This window comes from Scyliorhinus canicula, chromosome 12, assembly GCF_902713615.1.
Source record: "Scyliorhinus canicula chromosome 12, sScyCan1.1, whole genome shotgun sequence".
NCBI lineage: Eukaryota > Metazoa > Chordata > Chondrichthyes > Carcharhiniformes > Scyliorhinidae > Scyliorhinus > Scyliorhinus canicula.
Window position 1 is genome coordinate 25018958 of NC_052157.1, and position 17942 is coordinate 25036899.

A 17942-nucleotide genomic window follows, 5' to 3' on the forward strand; every position below is an offset into this window, starting at 1 on the left:
ACACAGGGAGAACGTGCAGACTCCGCACAGACAGTGACCCAAGTGTTAATCGAACCTGGGACCCTGGCGCTGTGAAGCAACAGCAGTAACGATCGTGCTACCGTGCCACCTATGTGATAATGTGACAGTTGAACATTCCCAGTGATGATGTTCGGAGGACTTGAGGCATACCACTGTTCTAAAGCACAGCAACTTCAACGGTGCAGAAATTTCAGTTGATTCGCCAAACTCAAGATTTGCAACAATCAATTCATTACAAATAACTTCCCAGCGCTGGAGGAAGCTACGATCACATATTGTCCAAAACTATTTTATTTACAAAAAATGGCACAAAGTGACTGCACAGTCTATGCTCATGCACATTTCAATTACCGTGGATATACAACAGCCCTAACCTACCAATCTTTAATCAATACCATTCAGAACTGCAAGAGGCAAAGTACTTAATTGAAATACCTCCAGGAGGGCTATATCAGAGTGGACAAATATTGTCCAATTAACAGACGTTTAAATAGGTTTAAAGCTCGAAAGTTTCTCAAGATTAGCTGAGGAATGGGCAGCCAGCTATCCTGGTTTTCAAACATGCTATTTCCATTTTAGTGTTAACATCCACAGGGATTGTTAATTGCAATATTGAGATCAGCATTACATAAGAACATGGAAAAAGAACATGGAAAAAGAGAAACAATCAGAGACTTACCCAATTCGATCTAGATTTTAAACTAGCTTTACACAAATTTATGGGAAACTGGAAACCGTAAAAATACTCAATGGGACTGCTTCTAAATGAAGTTACTATATGTACATTTGTGCCTCAGTATTGTAATCGACTAATTCCTACTTTTAACATCAAGTCCTAGTCATCAGTGCATGGTTTATAGTTTATGAAATCTCAGGCTGGTCCTTAGTCTGTGTTTAAAGGACTTTCTTGCAGCAGCAGCTTGGCACTGTAGTTATCTAAGCTGTCAGTCATGATGTAATGGTACAAGGAAAAAAAAGCTAAAACACAGGAATAAATAGCAGGAAAGAGGAATGACAAGAGTTTTATGCATTCTTCAGGTCTCAAACAGCCAGTTTGCTAGCAACAAGGGAAGGTTTTCTCTGAGGCAGGTCTTGTGGGGTGGGAATATGTTCCCCAGTCACTTGGTTCTTGTCCGCTCCACTGTTCGGCAGTTGTTTGTTCTTGATTTTAGCTTTAGCCATATTGTAATCTCCTGAATCAAAGTACTTTGGCTGCAACATATAAACAGAATCAGTTCACACTGTGGCAATCATTCTATTTTCAAAACTTGTCATACTTACTGTAAAACATTTAGCTTTTGATAGTCAATTTGGAAAGCCACGCCAACAATTTCATTGTCAGATTATGCATTGCAAAACACCTTTTTGCAATTGGTTTTCCAAATGCAAATTAAAACATTAATTCCTGTCACTGACTGGAAAGGTGTTAGGAGCCGTTGCAACACACACTCAACCTGCACTGCAGCCACCAACTCATACACAACTGATCAATCCTAATGATTTTCCTTTGGTAGCAGGAGCATCAATGGCTTGAGTGCACCTGCAGAACTACAAATCCCACTTCAGATTCTTACTTTATTATTGGGGATAAACCCTGTTGCATCAGACGTACTTAAATCTGCAATCACTATTTCCACTTTGTAGGTCTTTTAGTACAAGATGCAAAGGCTTTTAAGTGACAACTCCCAGCTAGCTCAGTTAGCAGTTAGCGTTAGAGGTATAGACTCAAATCCTACATTGGTTTCTCCTTCTAGCACTGTTTATTTATTATCCAAAGTCTTCTTTGACAGCATCTGGCAAATGGTCGCATTAAGACCTACAGGCGGCACGGTGGCGCTGTGGTTAGCACTGCTGCCTATGGCTCTGAGGAAGGAGCTGCGCTCCGAAAGCTCGTGTTTGAAACAAACCTGTTGGACTTTAACCTGGTGTTGTAAGACTTCTTACATGGTTCTGAGGACCCAGGTTCGATCCTGGCCCCAGGTCACTGTCCGAGTGGAGTTTGCACATTCTCCAAGTGTTTGTGTGGGTCTCATCCCTACAACCCAAAGATGTGCAGGGTAGGCAGATTGGCCACGCTAAATTGACAAGAAATAATTGGATACTCTAAATTTAAAATAAAAAGAAAGCAATATCCTGATGCATTGCTAATGGAGAATACAATAGGACAATACTAACACGATTCCATTTTAATTCATCCCCTAATACAGGGTTTCAGTTTGCATTTCAAAGAATAATTTAGGATGGTTGCCCGATTGCAAACGATAAAATCACAGACTAATTCACTCTGGTGAGATAAAAAACCAAAAACATTTTTTACAAATTCCTTTGTGCACTGAAACTACATCCCAAAGTTACTACTTCTGAAGTCAAAAGGAAAGTAAGGAGCTAGACTTCTTGCACTAGAAATAATTTAATTGCTGGTGTGAAGATTAGCACCAAAAATACAAATTTAAAAAGCGAAGTGATCTAAACAGAATCCCTCTGGATTAAGTTGAGGAATAGCAAAGTATCAGTCGCATTACAGGTGGTGCATTATCAAAACATACGGGGAGAGGGCAAAAGCTTTGACAAATTAGTTGCACTTATATTACCCAAACGGACAAAAAAGTGTTTGGTTGTGAATGGGGTTTTGCACGAGTGTTGCATTGTTTGATCACCCTCTTCCCGAGTCACAATATTATTACAATAAGGAAAGCAACATTCATATACTCAGAATCCCTACAGTGCAGAAGGAAGCCATTCAGCCCATCGAGTCTGGACCATCCCTCTGAAGGAGCATCCCACCCAGACCCCTGCCTTTAAATTTTTTTTTTCGTTTAAAAAAAAATCTTTATTGTCACAAGTAGGGTTACATCAGCACTGCAATGAAGTTACTGTGAAAAGCCCCGAGTCGCCACATTCTGGCACCTGTTCGGGTACACAGAGGGAGAATTCAGAATGGGGTTATAGCACCTAACCTTTTATTTTGGACACGAAGGGGAAAGTAAACTTGGCCAATCCACGTAACCTGCACATTTTTGGACCGTGGGACGAAACCCACGCAGGCACGTACAAACTCCAGTCAGTCACCAAGGCCGGAATTGAACCTGGGTCCCTGGGACTGTGAAGCAGCAGGGCTAACCACTGTGCAGCAACATTTGTTGCTCTGGACCTGGATAATGAATCGCAGCAAATGGGGAAGCACTTGGGAGAGAACTAACCACACAATTAGATCACTAGAAGGAAACGTTTGAGGGCAAAACAACATACTGGGGACAAAGAAAAATATAAAAGCGATCTTGCCCACATTAAAATGGAGGGAAATACAGAAAGAAAGAGATCAACAGGGGATTTACATTGGAGATGGAAGGGTACACATCAAGTGCATGAACTAAGAAAGAGCATGTAGTAAGGTGGTTGTCCATGGATGGAAGGAGAAACTAAAACATCTAAAAAGAAGTTAAAGCATTGGTTATAGAGCACATAAAAATGATAGCCAAATATTTAACTTCTAAAAAGCAGCTGAGGGGGGGGGAGAAAAAAAAATTAGTAAAGTAAGAATCCAAATTTTAAAAATGATTTGGTCAGACTAGCACCGAGAAGGCAGTCAAAATCAGGTAACAAAGCTGAAGGGAGGCAAGCTTTGATGTTAAATGAGGAAACTAAAATACTTTCTCGCTCAGTTTTCAGGAAATGGAGGTAGAACAGTTCGTGCAGGTTATGCAAAGTCAAAAAAATATGAGTTATCAAAATACAAACAGAAGAAAACCAATTTGCACGCAAGGAAACAAGAAACAGTTTTTCAAAATTCTTTCGAAAGAAAAATTGCCCCAGAGAATTCAAGGGTAGCAAATGTAACACCCCAATTGAGAAAACAATGGTGATAATTATAAGCCAGATGAATCTTGATTCCGTTGGAAAAGTAGAGCAAAATAAGATTAAGTTACTAAGTATATTGCTAATTAGGTCATTCTGCAGCTGAGCATCCAATAAGAGAAATGAAAAATATGCAAGTGTGGATTCCTTATGTCACCAGAGATGGCTTAGGTTTGGAGTGATCAGAAAAGAGGGTCCCAATGTTTCCTCCCCAACTAGGAGAACTGCAAGAGGTTGCAGACATCTTCAAGGTGAGTGAAGACAAGGTGAGCAATGTACTGTTTCCAGAGGGCAGAGGTAAATAGTGAATAAGAATGCAAGTTAACAACAAAATATATTTAGTGATTAAAATATGGACCACAGCAAGAGTCCATAAACCCTATTAGCAGAATTAGTCAATTGCCTGGAAATAGGTGGAAGACCATATTTTTCCTGCTTCAGACATTTAACAGAATTTCCCCCAGACAAAATGTCAGAACCAAGGCCATTGCCTCATTGAGATGAACCATTTTAGTAGTCTGCAAAAACCAGAATTAGTCTTTTTAAAAAGATTGTTTGAACACAATGACCTTCCAGTAAATAAGTGAGCAATTTTGCTGATAAGTCACTCAATGCCAGTAGACAGCAGACCAAGCAGAATTCTAGTAGCTCAAAAGAATCCATAGTCTTCAGCCTTGAATTCGGGGCATCCTCAGCGACTGAAGGTTGTGTTACAAGTGAGTCAAACCAGCATCAGTAGAATTCAATCCCAGCTGAAGCACTACAGTTATACCACTGGATTTTGCACTCTTTCAGAGAATCTCACTGGACCTGCAGTGTTTTGCTGCCCTTAACGCTGAAGGTCAGTGTCCTGATGAGAGCAGAGTGCAAGATGAAAAGCTTGAACAGCATGTCTCTCTTTATATTAATAGAGAAGTTCAGTACTTCCAAGCAACTATTATACAATTGCTTGGTCAGGCCAACTCAGTGCTGCAACATTTAACGTGTCTTTGCAAAGTGTTGATATTATACCCAAGATGAAGAGTCATTAAATATGGGTTTTTAAAAAAACCTGTAGGAAGCAAACAACTGCAGAATTTAGAAAGTTAAAAAAAAGGTATGGTCGCACCACTATTGAAAGGCTAATATAAACAAGAATGCAGCATCTTGTATACAGGACTAAGCAGATTTCTTTGTGAAAAGCACTGCAAACCCGAGAGCGAATTCTCTTTAGAAAAATGACACGAGATTCAAGTTCTCAATAATCTTAGTTTAGCAGATTTTCACCGAGACAATTCTTTTGTATTCATTCATGGAACGTGGGCATCACTGGCTACACCAAGGGGCAGCACGGTGGCACAGTGGTTAGCACTGGGACTATAGCGCTGAGGACCTGGGTTCGAATCCCGGCCCTGGGTCACTGTCCGTGTGGAGTTTGCACATTCTCCCCGTGTCTGCGTGGGTTTCACCCCCACAACCCAAAGATGTGCAGGATAGGTGAATTGGCCATGCTAAATTGTCCCTTAATTGGAAAAAAAAATAATTGGGCACTCTTTAAAAAAAAAAAAAAATTTTTTAAATCACTGGTTACACCAGCATTTATTGCCCATTCCTAATTGCCCTAAAATTGAGTGGCTTACTAGGACCATTTTACGTCAACCATATTGCTGTGGATCGGGACTGTCTGTATAGGGCGGGAAGCGGGGCTGTCTGGTGTGTGAGCTACGAAACACCATCAGCCCAGTTATAACTGTAATAAAGGCCTTGTTCATAACTACAAGAGTCTTTACCTAGTCGCTTGTGAGCATGAGGGTGAAGCACACTACAGCTGAATAGCTGTACCGTTTTCCCTTCGACAGCCAGACCACTCAAGGAAGGCACGTTCCTTTCCCTGAAGGCCATTCATGAACCAGAACAACAATCTTTTCATTGTCACATTAGTCTTTTAATTCCAGATTTTTATTGAATTCGAACCGAGATCCCCAGAGCATTCCCGAGTTTCTGGATTACTAATCCAATACAATACTACCTACGTCACTGCCTCTCTAAACCGTTTAGTATATTGCCAACTATGTATAGCGAACTAACTTAAATAACCGTATAACATTTAAAGACATTTGATGCTATAAAAAATGTTATAATAAGGAAGTGGGGGAGTAGCTGGAGGCGGCGTCATGTAAGGGTGCTAGTCTGGGAGTTTTGATAACGGCTCCTTTGCCGTTCCCGCCGACCCGTTACTCCACAAGTCGTGGTGGCGACACTGCGGATTTGGGGACAGTGGAGGAGGTACAAGAAGGTGTGGGGGGGGGGGGGCGCGTCGGTCGGGAACCACAGGTTTGTCCCGGGTAGGATGGATGGTGGGTTCCATAGCTGGCAAAGGGCAGGCATCAGAAGGATGGGAGATCTGTTCATAGACGGAAGCTTTCCCAGTTTGAAGGCGCTAGAGGACAAATTTAATCTGCCGCCAGGAAACATCTCTAAATATCTGCAAGTACGAGCCTTCCTGAAAAAACAGGTAGTGGCCTTTCTGACGCTGCCGCTACAGAGCAGGGTGGTCTCCGCCACATGGGTGGGGAGGGGAGGGTGTCGGATATCTACCAGGAACTACAGGAGGCGGAGGAAACCCCGGTGGAGGAGCTCAAGGGCAAGTGGGAGGAGGAGCTAGGTGAGGAGTTGGAAGCGGGTCTGTGGGCAGAGGTCCTGGGCAGGGTTAATTGCTCATGTGCCAGGCTCAGTCTAATTCAATTTAAGGTGGTCCACCGGGCACACATGACGGCAACGAGAATGAGCAAGTGTTTTGGGGTGGAAGACAGTTGTATGAGGTGCAAGGGAAGCCCTGCAAACCATGTCCACATGTTTTGGGCATGCCCGGAGCTTAGAGTGTCCTGGCAAGGGTTCGCGAGGGAATGTCCAAGGTGGTGCCGAGTCCAGATATAGCGATCTTTGGTGTGTCAGAAGACCCAGAGTTCAGGGGGCGAAAGAGGCCGATGTCTTGGCCTTTGCCTCCCTAATAGCCCGGAGTCGGATTTTATTAATGTGGAGAGACTCGAAGACCCCGAGTGTAGAGGCTTGGGTTAACGACGTGGCCGGGTTTCTCAGCCTTGAGAAAATAAAGTTTGCCGTAAGAGGGTCTACGCTAGGGTTCTCTCGGAGGTGGCAGCCGTTAGTCGACTTTCTCGGGGAAAATTAAAATGTCAGCAGCAGCAGCAATCCGCTGGGGGCGGGGGGGGGGCTTCATTGGGTTGGTGTGAGAAGACTGGGTCGCGTGGGGTAATGTCTATTTAATTGTTATTGTATATTTTTTTTTGCACTATGTTAATGTTCACTCGTTTGTTTCGTTATTATGGTTACTACTGCTTTATTATGAAAAATTCTGCAAAACCTTAATAAAAAAACTTTTAAAAAATGTTATAATGGGTATACATGCAGCAGTATAACATATAAAAATATACACAACTAAATATAGAACATAGAACAGTACAGCACAGAACAGGCCCTTCGGCCCTCAATGTTGCGCCGAGCAATGATCACCCTACTCAAACCCACGTATCCACCCTATACCCGTAACCCAACAACCCCCCCTTAACCTTACTTTTTAGGACACTACGGGCAATTTAGCATGGCCAATCCACCTAACCCGCACATCTTTGGACTGTGGGAGGAAACCGGAGCATCCGGAGGAAACCCACGCACACACGGGGAGGACGTGCAGACTCCGCACAGTGACCCAGCCGGGAATCGAACCTGGGACCCTGGAGCTGTGAAGCATTTATGCTAACCACTATGCTACCGTGCTGCCCACTATATTATGTATTCAACATACAAAGATATATATAATTCAGATCAAAATCTAAAAAGCACCCACAAGGTTTACACATCATAAAATTACTTCTGATAAATACTTACATCCTTCTGTAGGCGTTTCCTCAAAAACTCTGACCCACCAGGCTTCTGTCCCAACTTTGGATACTTCAACTTGAGTTTTGCTTCCTCAGCCTTTTCAGGATTGATTACCGTGTCATCCATTTCCTGAGATGCAAACAGAAATAGGGAACTTGTGGACAATATTTAGTTCAAACACTTTTTGATCATAACTCTTATTGTAACTTACTGAAATCACTGTCTCTTTCAGCATAAACTTTCAGTATGTTGCATTACAATTTATGTGTTGCACACAATTGGCAATTAAAACTTATATTTTAGTGATCGGAGAATGATTCCCATTAACAAAATACTCTCCGATGGAGAAAACACAAAAATAACGACAATCCTGAGGTCAAGATGTTCAGCTCCAAACTAAGCTAATTAAAATATAGGATGACTCAAACTCTGGACTTAGTTTTGCTTTGGAGCGAGAAATAAAGTACAGCTATAACATTTTCCAGTTTTCCTCATCTTCCGCGACTGACCAACTGATTCTACATCCATTACCAAGACATCAGGTTTTAGATAGATCACTATATAACTTCATATTCTACTTCTTCGTGGAACCCATCAGGAAGGGGACAGATTAGATCAGTTGACGAGGCAGTCCATGTCCAAATACAGCAAGAGGTGGACAATATTTGGCTTGGGCTAACAAATGGCAAGTAACATTTGCGCCACACAAGTGCCAGGCAAGGCCACCTTCTACAAGACATGATCTAACCATCGCACCTCGACACTCAATGGCATTACCATCGCGGAATCCACAATATCATAGCACAGTGGGTAACAGTGTTGCTTCACATCTCCAGAGTTGCAGGTTCAATTCAAGGCTTGGGTCACGGTCTATATGGAGTCTGCACTTTCTCCCCTTGTCTGCATGGGTTTCCTCCAGGTCCTCCAGTTTCCTCCCACAAGTCCCCAAAGATGTGTTGTTAGGTCATTTGGACATTTTGAATTCTCCCTCTGTGTACCTGAACTGGCGCCGGAATGTGGCGACTAGGGGCTTTTCACAGTAACTCCATTGCAGTGTTAATGTACTTGGGACATTGATTATTATTATTTATCAACATCCTGGGGGCTACCATTGAACAGAGACTGGACTAGCCATATTAATGCTGTAGTTACCAGAGCAGGTCAAAGGCTAGGAATTCTACGGCAAGGCTCCCCCCCCACCCCCAAAGCTTGCCCACCATCTGCAAGGCACAAGTCACTGATCTAATCTGTCCCCTTCCTGATGGGTTCCATGAAGAAGTAGAATATGAAGTTATATATTGCCTGGATGGGTGCAGCTCCAATAACACTCAAGAAGCTTGATACCATCCAGGACAAAGCAGCCCCCCTGGATTACTGCCCCCTCCACAAGCATTCAATCCCTCCATGACAGATGAACAGTGGCAGCCATGTTACCATCTACAAGATACACTGCAGGAACCCGCCAAGCTATGTTAGACAGCACCTTCTAAACCTATGACCACTACCACCTAGAAGGATAAGAGCAGCAGATACCTGGGATCTCCACCACCTGGAGGTTCGCTTCCAAGTCACTCACCACCCTGACTTGGAAATATTTCGCTGTTCCTTCACTGTCACTGGGTCAAAATCCTAACACTCCCTCCCCAAATAGCACTGTGCGTGTACCTGCACCCGAGGGACTGCAGCGGTTCAAAAAGGCAACTCACCACCCCTTCCGAAGGACAGCCAGGGATGGACAATAAATACTGTCCTAACCAGCAACACCCACAACCCGTACATTAATTTTTAAAAAGCTAGCATGTGGATCAGATTAGTGCCAACAAAATGGGGTTCAAGCAGAGAGGTTGGGGTTCAAGCAGAGAGGTAGACCAGAGGCCTGCCTCCTCTGTGTCCTGCCCCATAGTAAAATCACAGGATCATGACAGTGCAGGAGGCCATTCAGCCCTTCTTGCCTGCGCTGGCTCTCCCCACAATCCTGCACATTCTTCCTTTTCCGATAATAGTCTACATCCCTCTTGAAATCTCCAATTGAACCTGAACACTCTCGGCCCGTGCGTTCTAGAATTTAAACACTTGCTTGGTGAAAAAGTTTTTGCCTATATTGGTTTTTTTTGCCAATTACTTTAAAATCACAAGACATAAGGTTGCAGTTTTGTGACCCAGAAATTAAGGGGAGAGAAGAGGACCATCAAGAAATTGGTCTCGTCTTAGTCGCACCTTAGTTGCAGGAAACCCGTGACTTCCTTGGTCAGTATTGCATGTTGCCTACAAAACTGGGCCAGTTTGCAGATGGATGGGAACAAGACAGACTTAAGAATGCCCATATCTAAAGTGGCAGCAGCTGTATTGTAAAACTAGTTTAAAATTTCACTTTTAAAACCCAGAGGTGGCAGTACATTCAGCAACAATTGAGGGGAGTAAATCATTTAAATGTTTCCAAATGAACTTTCAGATGTTTACAGAAGTACAGAAAAACATGCTATGATGTTCCACCGATACAAGTTTAATTCAAATAACTAAATTATGAGGGAATAGGGTCAATGGTTGAAACACAATTGAAAATTTAAATGGGTGCCCAGCTTTGAATACCATTGAAATAGATTATATTTAGGAAAGCGGGAGGCCCAATTATCAAATTTTAATTAATAAGGTACAATGTCAATCTGGCTACAAAGATTAGGGGTTAAAGATATTTACTCTTGTCAGCATGGCAGCGCATATGGTTAACACTGCCGCCTCGCGCCGCTGAGGTCTCAGGTTCGAGGCAGCATGGCGGCGCAGTGGTTAGCACAGCCACCTCACGGCACCAAGGTCCCAGGTTGAGGCAGCACGGTAGCACAGTGGCTAGCACTGCCGCATCACGCACCAAGGTCCCAGGTTCGAACCCGGCTCTGGGTCACTGTCCGTGTGCAGTTTGCACTTTCTCCCCATGTTTGCGTTGGTTTCACCCCCACAACCAAAGATGTGCAGGATAGGTGGATTGGCCACGCTAAATTGCCCCTTAATTGGAAAAAATGAATTGGGCACTTTAAATTTATTTAAAAATAGGTATTTACTCATACTGGCAGAAGGTAGGAACAGTGTTCGACAGGGACAAATGCTGAACCCCTTATACCAGTTACATAAATGTACTTCTGAGTTGAGGCTAAACCAATATCACAGGTGACATAAAATTTTGGAGGCGTTGTAACTAATACAGAGATGGACAACGAAATAGAAAGCAAAAACTGGGAAATGGCTCTGTAAATGATAAATTCATAGTGAGGTGATATTTTGGTTGGGGAATACAGAGGCTATCTTCGCCTGGAAAATAATAGTTTATTTTTGGAGACAATAACGCAAGTCAAATTAATATGGTTATTAAATAGAAATCAACACTGATTTGTTAAAGGTAAATTGTGTTTGACTAATTCATAGTTCTTTAATGAAATGAGAGAGAGGGGTTGATGAGGATAGTGTGGTTTGCGTCCATGAAGCTCTAAAGTAATTTAATGAAGTATGGCAGTATAGTGGTTATGTTAAGGACTAATAATCCAGAGGCCCGAACTAACAAGTTCTAATTCCACGACGGCAAATTTAAATTCAGTTAAAAATCTGGAATAAAAAGCAAGCAGGAGTCATCACGACTATATTGTCATAAAGTGACCCCCAGTTCACGGACGTCCTTGAGGGTTAGAAATTGCCACCCTTGCCCAGTCTAGCCTGTATTGTGACTTCAGGCCCACACATGGTTGACTCTTAACTGCCGTCTGAAATGGAACCAAAACCGCTCCATTCTTCACATCATAATTGTAAACATGAATGTAGGCAGCTCAGCGGCAGTTTCAGGGGCACTAAATGCTGCCTTGCCAGCGAGCCTAAGAGAAAGAAAAAAGATGCCTGATATTTAAACCCAAGGGACAAAGATGCAGTGGCTAAAGGACAGAAAGCAAAGAGCAACAGCTTTCCAGAATGGAAAAGTGTGCAGCAGTGTCCTCAGGGATTCATGTTGCGATGAAGTTATAGATAAAATTTGGAACTGTAGTAAACAATAAAGCAAGACATAATGACTTCAGAAAGGCGTAGAATTTAATACCCACCTGCAGTGAGTTTAATGGAGAGGAGGCATTTAATCAGGCAGGAGAGTGGCAGATGGATCCCTGCCAGTCCTACTGCTACCCTATTCAAGTCTCTAGTAAGAAGGTCTGCAGACAGCCTTCCCTTCCTGCCACCAATGGAGTCCTTATTTCTGCAATTAATTCCCACTTAAGGGCCTCATTTTGCCAGACAGGAAGCCAAAAAAAATTAATGTCAAGGTTGCTTGTGGGCCCCCAGGAATGATCGCTCATTCAAAAACAATCAGTGTGTGATCTAGGGATCATGTGTGTGTGTTGGGAAGCTAATCCCCATCGTTGCTACAGAACCCCTACTTGGAATCCAGCCCTCTCCCTCCGCCATCACTCACCTGTGCCTGGATCTATAAGTAGTTCAGGGAAAGATTGCCCAGTTTTTAAAAATATAAATTTAGAGTACCCCATTTATTTTTTCCAATTAAGCGGCAATTTGGCGTGGCCAATCCATCTACCCCGCACATCTTTGGACTGTGGGGGTGAAACCCACGCAGACACGGGGAGAATGGCAAATTCCACACGGACAGTGACCCAGAGCCGGGATCGAACCTGGGACCTCGGTGCCGTGAAGCAGGAGGGCTAACCACAGCACCACTGTGCTGCCCTGAAAGGTTGCCCAGTTACGTGCCTTACTGGTTCTTACAGGCCTTTCTGAAAAGGAGCCATGCAGAGCTCTTCAGGTGAGACTCCCCCCTTGACTGCTGCCATTAAATAAGGTACAGTAAGAAGTCTTACAACACCAGGTTAATTCACCTGAGAATGATTCACCTAAGGAAGGAGCTTCAGCTCCGAAAACTAGTGATTCGAAACAAACCTGTTGGGACTTTAACCTGGTGTTGTAAGACTTCGTACTGTGCTCACCCCAGTCAAAAGCTGGCATCTCCATATCATTAAATAAAGTAGCCACCATAGTCCCAGATGACCATAGGCTGCTTTCCCCTTGGAGAAGGAGAGCTGACTGATGGCGATTTAACCTGAGGATCACCACACCTCAGGCGAGGGGCAAGGTTGAGAAGGTGGGACCTTCATGAATAACCTCAGCCAGTATGGGAATTCTGCTGGCCTTGCTCTGCATCACAAACCAACTGTCTAGCTAAGTGAGCTAAACCACCATTAAATACTACCCAAGCAGACTGGTGAGCTGGGCATATAACTGGCAATCAAGTACAAAGTGATTAATTTTGGGGGAAGAATGAGGAGGCAACATAATTAATGGTGCAATTTTAAAGAGGGTACAGAAACAAAGCCCTGGGAAAAAGTTCAGAAGCCTCTTAAAAAGATAGTGTCCAAAACAAGGAAATTATTCTAAACCTTTACAAAACACTGGTTAGATTCCAGCTGGAATACTGCGTTTTATTCTGCACATCATGCTCTACGAAGGATGGTTAAAACATTGAAGGTGATTTACTAGAATATTATCAGGAATGAAAGACTTTTGTGACTTAGTGACATTGGAGAAATTAGGGTTGCACTCCTTATAGTATAGACCATCATGTCCATCATGAGCATTTCCATGAGTACAATAAGAAACTGCTTCCAGAGGCAGGAGAGTCAGAGGACACAGATATAAGGAATCTGTCAAAGGAATCAGAGGCAACACGAGTCTAAATTAGAACTGTCCTTTTTCAAAATAAATTCTCGACATGGGCAACACCAGCAGGGCCAGTATTTATTGCTCACCCCAATTGTCTTCAAGACGGTGGAGGTGAGCTTGCTTCAACTGATGAAAGTCCAGGTGGTTACTTGTGGTTGCATAGGGAGTTCCAGGATTTTGACCTAACAACAATGAAGGAACTGCAAATCCGATACGAATGAGGATGATGGCATTCTCAAAAACATGCTTCTTTCATATTCTAGGGAGTGGAGCTCACAGTTTTGAGATTATGCTGTAGAAAGATTTTCTGCACTGCATCTTATAAATAGTACAACAGTACACAGCTGCAACACTGGCACCGACTCAGCAATATGGAAAACTGCTCTGGTACGCCCTGACCATTAAAAGCATGACCGATCAAACCCAGCCAATACTACCCCATCAGTCCACTCTTGATCATCAGCAAGCATGGAATGGGTCATCGACAGCACTATCAAGGAGCACTTATTCAGAAACAACCTGCTCATTGACACTCAGTTTGGATTCGACCAGGCCATTCAGCTCCTGACCTCATACAGCCCTAGCCAAAACATGGGCAAAAGAGGTGATTCCCCAGAGGTGAGAGCGACTGCCCTTGAATCAGGAGCAGGGAGAAACTCTCCAGTGGTTGGAGGAAGATGGTTGTGGTTGTTGGGAGGTCAATCGTCTTAGTCCCAGGCAACCACTTCAGGAATTCCTCAGAAGAGAATCTTAGGCCCAACCATCTTCAGCTGCTTTATCAATGACCTTCCCTCCATCAATTGGAAGTGGGGTTATTTGCTGGCGTTTACACAATGCTTCACACCATTCATGGCTCTTTAGATACTAATGTTGTTCGTGCCTATATGCAGCAAGAACTGTACCACATTCAGGGTTGGGCTGATGAACAGCAAGTAACATTCAAGTGCCATGCAATGACCATCTCCAATGAGAGAATCTAGCCATATCCCATGACATGCAATGGCATTATCATTGCTGAACCTCACATTATCAACACCCTGGGGGTTATCATTGACCAGAAACTGAACAGGACTAGCTATATAAATACTCTGGCTACAGGAACAGGTCTGAGGCGAGGAATCTTGCAACATGTGATGGAATACTTTCCTCTTGCCTGGATGAGTGCAGCTCCATCATCGCAAGAAGCTTGTCACCATCCAGACAAAGCAGCCTGCTTGATTGGTACAGCAACCACCACCTCCACTCTCACCACCACCAATACACACGGGCAGCAACTCACCAAGGCTCCTGTGACTTCTACCACCTAGAAGGGCAAGTGTAGCAAATGCATGGGAGCTCCTCCACCTGAAGATCCCCTCCAAGCCACACACCACCCTGACTTGGAAATATATCACCGTTCTCCACTGTTGCTGGGTCAAAATCCTGGAACTCCCTCCCCATTGTGGGTTAACCTACAACACATGGACTGCAGTGGTTCAACCCACCTTCTCAAGTCAACAAGGAGTGAGAAATAAAAATGTTGGCCTAGCCAGGGATGCCTATGTCCCATGAAAGAATATAAAAAGATACTGCAGGCAACGTTCACTGATAGGGTTGTTTCGTTCTATATAGCGTCAAACTTCAGATTCTGGAGCTAGTCATCCAAGCAAAAAGAGTATCTGAAAAGACTGACTTATGTCTTGAAAGTGGTAGAAACGCTTTGAAGTCAGGGTAAACTGCATCATTTAAATAGTAACTTTTATAAGGCCATGAAGAGTCTACAGCGAGTTTTGTAGAAAGGAAAACTTACTTTATTTTACAACCACTATTACATAGCTCTCTCTACTGGGTCTCTCCCTTAGTCGGTGCCTTACTGGCTGACTATTTATACATAGCCAGATAGTTAGGGATCCCCCGCCCCTTATCGGGGGAGGTCATATTCTGCAAGGTCCACGGGGTAGCTTTGGGGCCGGTAGCTCACTTGGCTAGACAGCTGGTTCGTGATGCAGTGAGACCAGCAGCGCAGGTTCAATTCCCATACTGGTTGAGGTTATTCATGAACTTCTAAACTTTCCCCTCACCTGAGGTGTGATATTCCCCAGGTTGTCACCATCAGTCAGCCCGCCCCCCTCAAAGGGGAAAGCAGCTTTTGTAACTACCAGATTGACGCAACTCGCGACACACGCACTAATCTGGCAGATCACATCCAAAAGGAGATAGATAATCTTAAACAGTCTCCATCCTCCACCTTATGGAGCTGGGCTACTAGATGGCTGCGTTCTTTGGGATCCACATTAGTTCAAGGCATGATCTTATTCTTTATCATTTCTGTATTGCAAGTGTTTCTGTGGTCAAATAACCGAAGCACTAGCTACGATTATGCAAAGTTCACGCTGTCCCTTTCTACACCACAAACACGCTTCCCAGTTTTAAAATGCAGGCTTATTTAGGCTCACCCATCACAGGTGTTGAAGGCTGTCTCTAACGTATGGAGACCATTAAAGGCACTTAGGAGATGTGTACCTGCACTACATTTAGCAAGTTTGCTTAATTAAATTATTCATTCTCTCTGATATTGTTCAATGAATGAGGGGGGGGGGGGGGGGGGGGGGGGGGAGACGACACTGTAGAGGGCGAACTAAGCTAATCAACTACGAGCGCGTCATACACCCAAAATGCAGTCAGACGTGCATATGCTGATATAAATAAACTTGTACATTAGCATCTGCAGGTTTGTTTGTCTGAAGCACTCTGAATATATTTGAAAAAGATATATTCAAACAGAAGCCTATGGTCATCTGGGACGATGGCGGCTTTACTGAATCTAATCATTCCCACCCCATATGACCCATGTGGGTTCTAACAATAATCCACCCACACCCTCAGGATGGTAATGCCACTGAATGGCAAGAGTAGTAGTTGTGCTGTCTAGTTTGAGATGGTCAGCACAAATATTACTTGCCACTTATCAGTCCAAGCCTAAATGTTATGCACATTTTGCTTGATTGACTGCTTCATTCTCAGAGGAATTGCAAATGGAGCTGCAATTATCAGCCGACAGTCTCATCTCGGACCTTAGAAGGGAGTATCACTGATGAAACAGCCAAAGATAACTGCACCTGCGACACTGTCCCTCAACGTCATGCAGTAAAATCCTGCAATAACTGGCCTACAACCATCCACCTTTGCACCTGGTATGACACCAGCCACTGAGGGCAGTGCCCCCTTATGATCATCAACTTCAGTTTTGCTCGGACCCCCTTGTGTCACAGAGTCATGTCACCACTTCAGCTCATCACATTTGGCCCATGAATGTATTGCGATCTGGAGCAGAGGGGCTCTGGCAGAACCAAAACAAAAAACACTGCTGATCGGGTTAATGGGGGCAGGCGGGATAGCCACCACTAGATAGCACTGTCTAACGACTCCTTCTAGCATCTTTGGGAGGGAGTAGGCCCATGGGGCAGTAACTAGCTGAATTTGACCCGTTCCTTTACAAGTGACCTAAAAATACATAATAGATCTTGAATTACCAGCATGGGAGATGGCAATAAAAGGAATGCACATACTGCTTCGTGCAGTAAAGAGGCACCTTGTAAGAGGACACAGATGCCTGGCTGGGCACATTGCAAAGGGTCTCGATGGAAGCAGCAAATCAGGGCCCAGACAGAGAAGAGCAAACCCCAAAATCCGACGTACATGCAAAGTCTGCACGTATGTCAATGCCTGCAGCCGGGGACGGGGTCTCGCGTGTCGCAGAGATGGCCCCGCAGCAGCAGCACTGGAGCAGGATCAGATGGTCCAGTGGCCCGACTCGTGGGCAGTGGTCAGCACTGGGAGCAAGGTGCTGACTGGACTATCCACGCTGGAGGCGAGCCTGCCTCAGCATCGGCCCAGAGAGTGGGAGATATTGGACGTTACAAACCCCCCTCCCCGACTCCAGCGCTGCAGCGTCGAGCAGCCGGGTGGCCAAGCCTCTCTCCCAATCCCTCCCCGCCCGGGAGTCTGACTCCAATATCGGGCGTACGGCTGCCCTCCGACTCGGCCTGAGAGCTTTGTCGGGGCGCCGCTCGGGGTCGGGCCTCCATTTTGTCTGTCTGCCTGCCTCCCTCTCCCCTCCGGCCTCCTCCTACCTGCCGCTCTTCAGCCGAAGCTTCCTGGGACCGCCTCACCGCCTCGCTTCTCGATGACATCGCCGCCAGCCTCAGTAACCAGGTCTGAGCTAGACCGTATCCCTCCGCAACTGCTGTGTCCCGCATGCGCACACCGTCACCCCGCCCCGGACCCGCCCACATTATTACGTCATCCTGTTCTCGAAAATACCTCAGGTTTTTTTTTAAACCGCCCCTGCCCCGTGGCCCGCGCTCAACTCCCGGTCAGGTATATTTTCCCGGTAAAGTGTATTTTCCCGCATCTGAAAACGTTCGTGTTCATTTTTTTTCTCGGATTAACGGCAAAAGGCGGTGGTGCGGTCACATGACTTTGTGATCCAGAGACCCAGCCTC

General features: G+C 44.6%; 1 protein-coding gene across 2 annotated transcripts; it reads right to left on the minus strand.

Annotated features, from left to right (window-relative positions):
* Positions 1 to 294: 294 nt before the first annotated feature.
* On the minus strand, positions 295 to 17700 carry LOC119974451 (cAMP-regulated phosphoprotein 19-like). 2 transcript variants are annotated; one of them, XM_038813355.1, is made up of 3 exons: positions 17571 to 17700; positions 7762 to 7884; positions 295 to 1233 (listed from the first exon to the last, which is right to left on the minus strand). In XM_038813355.1, the coding sequence occupies exons 1-3, from the start codon at positions 17694 to 17696 to the stop codon at positions 1063 to 1065; spliced, it is 420 nt and encodes a 139-aa protein (XP_038669283.1). In that variant the 5' UTR covers positions 17697 to 17700; the 3' UTR covers positions 295 to 1062. The 2 variants fall into 2 exon arrangements, with proteins under 2 accessions (XP_038669283.1, XP_038669284.1); XM_038813356.1 differs by lacking the exon at positions 17571 to 17700 and adding an exon at positions 13545 to 13568.
* Positions 17701 to 17942: the final 242 nt, after the last annotated feature.

Coding starts and splice junctions, on each gene's coding strand:
- LOC119974451 (XM_038813355.1), bottom strand. CDS start 17,696: ATGCGGGACACAGCAGTTGCGGAGGGATACGGTCTAGCTCAGACCTGG. Junction 7,885..17,570: donor CTTCGGCTGAAGAGCGGCAG/GTAGGAGGAGGC, acceptor TTTGCATCTCAG/GAAATGGATGACACGGTAAT. Junction 1,234..7,761: donor GGAAACGCCTACAGAAGGAT/GTAAGTATTTAT, acceptor TATATGTTGCAG/CCAAAGTACTTTGATTCAGG.